The sequence below is a fragment of the Lytechinus variegatus genome, chromosome 17 (assembly GCF_018143015.1).
Source record: "Lytechinus variegatus isolate NC3 chromosome 17, Lvar_3.0, whole genome shotgun sequence".
Classification (NCBI taxonomy): Eukaryota; Metazoa; Echinodermata; class Echinoidea; order Temnopleuroida; family Toxopneustidae; genus Lytechinus; species Lytechinus variegatus.
In genome coordinates, this window is record NC_054756.1 from 27,039,389 (window position 1) to 27,045,388 (window position 6,000).

General features: G+C 36.6%; 1 protein-coding gene across 1 annotated transcript in view; it reads right to left on the bottom strand.

Moving 5' to 3' along the window:
- The window catches only part of LOC121430603 (spectrin beta chain-like), a 51,754-nt gene extending 46,442 nt beyond the window's left edge, over positions 1-5,312 (bottom strand). Inside the window, exons 1-2 of the mRNA XM_041627921.1 lie at positions 5,207-5,312; positions 3,945-4,006 (exon numbers count right to left, since the gene is read on the bottom strand). Coding sequence (XP_041483855.1) covers positions 3,945-4,006; positions 5,207-5,312 — 168 coding nt within the window. The remainder of the gene's footprint in view (positions 1-3,944; positions 4,007-5,206) is intronic.
- Positions 5,313-6,000: the final 688 nt, after the last annotated feature.

Here is a 6,000-nt window from a genome sequence, read left to right on the forward strand (position 1 = left end):
TATCATGCAAATCTGAAGATTAATTTATATCAGCCAGGAGGCTCTTAACTGCAAATACACCCACGTAATGCCATTTTGAGAAGAAACAAGTGGAATGCCTCTGGCCGTCTCACCTGCATCACGCGGTTCAATATAGCAGCAGTGCTGACTTTGAATACTACTCTAACTCGCACAAGATGTTCAGTGATACATGGTTACTCTTATATCCACTTTTTATGAACTAGACCAATAAACTTACAGAGATATGATGGTTATTCAACAAAAAACCCCAACATGGCCAAAGTTCATTGACCTTACCTGACCTTTGACCTTGATCATGTGACCTGAAACTTGCACAAAATGTTCAGTGATGCTTGATTACTATTATGTCCAAGTTTCATGAATCAAATCCATAAACTTTCAAAGTTATGATGGGAATTCAACAGATATCCCCAATTCGGCCAAAGTTCATTGACCCTAAATGACCTTTGACCTTGGTCATGTGACGTGAAACTCATGCAGGATGTTCAGTGATACCTGATTAACCTTATGTCCAAGTTTCATGAACTAGGTCCATATATTTTCTAAGTTATGATGACATTTCAAAAACTTAACCTCAGGTTAAGATTTCGATGTTGATTCCTCCAACATGGTCCAAGTTCATTGACCCTAAATGACCTTTGACCTTGGTCATGTGACATGAAACTCTAATAGGATGTTCAGTAATACTTGATTAACCTTATGGCCAAGTTTTATTAACTAGGTCCATATACTTTCTAAGTTATGACGTCATTTCAAAAACTTAACCTCAGGTTAAGATTTGATGTTGACGCCGCCGCCGCCGTCGGAAAAGCGGCGCCTATAGTCTCACTCTGCTTCGCAGGTGAGACAAAAAGTTGTATAGAACTGGCGCAATTTCAGATTATAGAGTTTGAAAAAGCTATAAAATGATTTATCAACAATTAGGTTTGCACCACATTTCAGCACTGAATAATTCAAACTTTTCATGACTTTGAAAACAAACATTTTTATTGCAAGCTGGCTCTAACATGAAATCAATTGTTATCTCAAAACGCTATCATTCTGACCTTGTTTCATGTTTCGTATGTCATGTTTCGTAACTTTGATGCTTTGATTCAATTTAAAACTACATGTAAATGTAGCTTATCAATGATTCTAGGCAACTTTGAAGCTTAAATCAATAAATAAAAACTTTAGTTTATTCTGTCTAAGAAGGACTTTGCAATCATTGATTTTATAATCTCACCTTAAACAGATAATCATTACAAATACATTAAAAGCTCATGCTATCTACTTCCACCACTATATCAGCTAGTCAAATAAGTAAAACCAATAAATTTTGTTAATTCAGTATAGCTTCTGTGTTCTATTTTGCCTCGAAAGGAAGTGTCAAGTAAGTTTTGCTGTTTCTGTATTTCTCATGAAATTGGATACCAGTGCATAATGGAATTTAGAAAACATCATACACTGTCAGACTGTCAAAAAAAATTGTTTGGCATATCTTTATACCGTGTTTACACAGTGACACGGCTCGGGGGTTCGACACGCGAGCCGTGCTCAACACGGCAATTTTATGCTGTGTAAACGCGATCAGTGTGATCCGCGAGCCGTGTCGAACACGGCTTTTTTGATCCGCCAAAATCGTAGGTTTCAACCCGCGAGCCGAGTCAGACTCGGCAATTTTTTCGTGTGTAAACAGAAAGCCGTGTCGAACTCTCTTGACCAGGTCACTGCGCGCGCTTTCACTTTTGGCATTGTTGTTGTTCGCACGGACAAGATTCGATTCCGGCGGTGAATTTCCCGCGTTTAATTTGCGACGTCATAATTCTTCTTCCGTTCGAGATCCGCGAGCCGTGTTGAGCTCGCCTTTTTATATGTACGTATAAACGCGATCTCTGATCCCTTCTTCGCAGTGTTCAACCCGGCTCGCGGATTCAACACCCGAGCCGAGTCAATGTGTAAACACGGTATTATTCGTACTGGATGGGTCAGAATGGGAAACCAGTGCTACTCCAACAGTTGGGGTCAGTATTCCAAGAATCACAGAGGGGTGGAATATTGCTATAACAAGCAGAAAAAACTAGAAATCTCTTGTATTCTATGAAATAAATCTATATGATATAGTTATCATTCACAGAAAAGGTTAAATGGCCTTGGGTGCACTATTGATTGGCCTCCATTGACCTTGGATATTTTTTTATTCTTTTTTATTTTTCCCATTTCTGCTGTCATTATGCACAATAGAAAAATGTCCAATGATGATTCTATGACATCGCTCTGGTGATAATTGCTCCAATGGAAAATCTGCATGTTTTTAAAGCCAAACTTAAATCTATCCTCCAATACGAAATAAAGCGTAACTAATCCTTATCATTACACTATTCTGAACTAAAAACTCTATTACAATCCTACAGTACAACTTTATCCCTTTAACCTCTGAGACAATGGGCCTTTTCACATGTGAATCTTGAATCATCATTGTAATGATGATTGCTATTGTAATCATGACTGTGATTAGCATTTGTGATTCTAATCATGTTCTAGTTTGGTTTCACACGTGTTAAATATTCGGCATTGGCCTTATTTTGCGCTGGAATCATCGTTCAAATTACAAATTTTTTTTACCGTGTGAAAGGGTGGAATAAGACATGATAAAATGCCATGTCCCCCCAAAAGAATGAACATTTAATTGCTATATTTACATTTAGTTTTAGTAAATCCCCACAAAAGTGAACATCACTATTCCAATAACACACCACCTATGATTCACATAATAACACAATCATGCTGAGCAAGGGACCGCTGGGAGAACATTTTTCGAACTGAAGTGGCTACCATGGGTAAATATGACATTATTATTATAACTTAAAAATCAATGCTCAATAAATATTTTTTAATAAATTTTCATCTTCAATGAGTTCATGTTCCATTACAAAAGATTCCTCCCAGACACACACCTTTCTCTATATTAATTTAAAGTCAGAAAAAGATCATCATGCCCTTCCCTTCGGCAAACCTCAAAAGAAAGGGTAGGGTTTTCATACACACACCTGAAGAGTTGACAAAGAAAACATGCAACACTGATATCCTCAGGGCTCCAAGGGCCACATTAAACTTGGAAGTTCAAGGAGGCTTTCGCACCACACCAATTAAAAATAAAACAAGAAATTATGTATACAGAGAGGTCAACGATTAATTGCATTGATTATTGTGTATAATCATTCATAGAAACCAGCACCACAATCAATCGCTATTAAGAGCTTTTTTGCTACGATCAAGATCTGAAGAGAGGGTAGGATATAATTTTTATTTTTAGGGGCTATTTTCCTTTTGCATGTTGGGGTGATTGTACAATTTTGGGGGCTATTTCTTTCATTTTAAGGGCTACTTTTATGGTTAAAAAGTAATTGTGCGATAAAAGCAAATATTATTCTTCTGCCAGAACGGAACATTGATTTTCTAAATAATCTTGAATATTGTTGGGAACAGATCTTGGGACGACTCGAGAAAGAATGGTTGCCCCTAAGCATGCATTTGGGGGGAATTTTAGGGGCGACATAGGCCTTCCGCCCGTCACCCTCACGTATTTCCTAAGCTGATCTAAAAACATGTGGTGGCTCAGTGGTAGAGCGTCCGCCTCATGAACGGGAGGTCGTGGGTTCGATCCTCGGCCGAGTCATACCAAAGACTTTGGATCTTCTGCCTTCTTGCTAGGCGCTCAGCATTTAGATTGGAGAAGGGTAATAATAACATATTATGCTATAATTTAGGGCCCGCTGGTAGAGCAGTTTCCTATTTAACTGAAGTGGGTAAATAAAACGTTATTATAATAATTTTTTTATTATTAATTTTTTTTAAGAGAGGTAAGGTATGAAAGCTCCTCTTGAGAATCATAATAGAGGTTTAGCGAAGTGGAAGAAACATACCAGAAAGACTCGACTTACCTTTTTAAGGTGCTTGTTGACCCACTTTGTGAAGGTCTTCTTTTGAATATTGTCCCTTTCATCTGCGGAAGATGAAAAAAGGAGATATTAATGAAAACATGGATTTATTTAGAAGAGCTGAAGAAAGAAAGAGCTTTTAATCCTTGGATCTGTGAATGAAAAGAGAATAGAGATCTGACAGCATCAGGGTCATAAATCAAGCAATGGAAATTCTGATCTGTGAATATATAAAATGTGTTTTGATTTCATAACTGTCATCCAAATGCCAGAAAAAATATATTCAAATGGATTGTACTTATATACATATCTCGAGGCTATTGTACGTCATTCTGTCATGACACAATCAATCAAAATACTCTATATTGTCATCAAAATATGAATATCATCCAAAATGCAAAAGATAATTTACATGCATCAGTCACTTCAATCATAAAAAGTTAAACACCTACAAATTATTTGATCCTGTGTATTTACAAAGACTACAGGATATAACATTTCTATTGGCATATTAAATTCATTCAATCGAGCAGCAAATCAAATTACTGTACATATCCAAAAGTTATGAGATCTGGCGGATGTTTCATAAAGCTGTTGTATAAGAGCGACTTTAGGAACAACTGGTGATCCTTTCTTGTGGTATATGGTATATGAATTGGCAATGGGTTCGCACATACATGTACACTGCAAAAACTCTGGTGTTAATTTAACACCAGCCTGGAATCTATATATGTCCACACCAGAGAAGTGTTAAACAACACCAGTTTTGTTTATGGTCTAACACCAGATGGGTTTTTATTCAACACCAATTACATGTCGTATCAGAACAGCATCGGTTTGATTCCAAACTGGTGTTGTTTGAATACTTCTCTGGTGTGGACATGTATAGATTCCGGGCTGGTGTTAAATCGACACCAGAGTTTTTGCAGTGTAGGGATCAACAGTCATTCTTAAAGTTGCTCTTAACTTAAGAACAGCCCCCAGGTGAATTAATTGAAAATCAAGTTGTGATCGACTTTTTTAGAGAACTTTGCATTTGATTGCAACTCCTTGTGCAATAGACCCCTGGACGCCTTCAGGTCTTTACTGAACTTCATCAAATTGTGTCAATCTACTGATGTAATCTCCCAGATGACTTCAGAAGACCACTGAATAACAATATTTATGGATATTCCATTTCCAACCTCAAAACATTTTCATTTGGGATTAGAATAAATCAAAAGTTGACAATCAAATATATTTCTCTTTCATTTCCCACCACAAACAAACCATTGCTTTTACTGTACCACCAATAACAATGGCAGAAACGTTAAATGCTCCGGGGAACGAGCAATGAATAAGGGTGTGAACGCACCCTTGGGCTTTGTCCATATTCCTAGAAGAAATACCATGGAACCTTAAAAATAAAGTCAGGTATTGTCAAAATATGAAATGCCATACTTGATCATTTCTATATAATTATGACATATAAAAAGTATAGATCGTTTAGGCATTTACTTCATACAAAAAAACTGTCATAAAAGGTAATTTCTCCAATTTCAACGAGCAATGAATAAGAGTGTGGACGCACCCTTGGGCCTTGTCCATATTTCTAGAAGAAATAGCATGGAAACTTTAATAAGAAGTCAGGCATTGTAAATATATGAAAAATATGAAATGCCATACTTGATCATTTCTGTATATGACCTATATAAGGTATAGATCGTCTATAGGCATTTACTTCATACAAAATAACTGTCATAAATGGTTATTTCTCCATCAGAATTTTCAATGAAAATATCTGCCTTCAAAGAGAAATAAACTTTGAACTGATTGAAACAAAGTACATTACTTCACTCTATACAGATTTTTGTAAATACTTCATCGAGCAGTGTCAAGCACAAAAGTGGGTCATTGTGAACGAGAGATGGTCGGGGGGGGGGAATTTGCTCAGGCCAAAGTAATTTTTTCAATACTCTGATAATGCAATCTAGCTTAGATGTTACTCATTAGCCCTATAGCTGAACAAGCTTGGCACCTGAACAACAAACAGAAATAAAATTGTAAACATTATTTCATA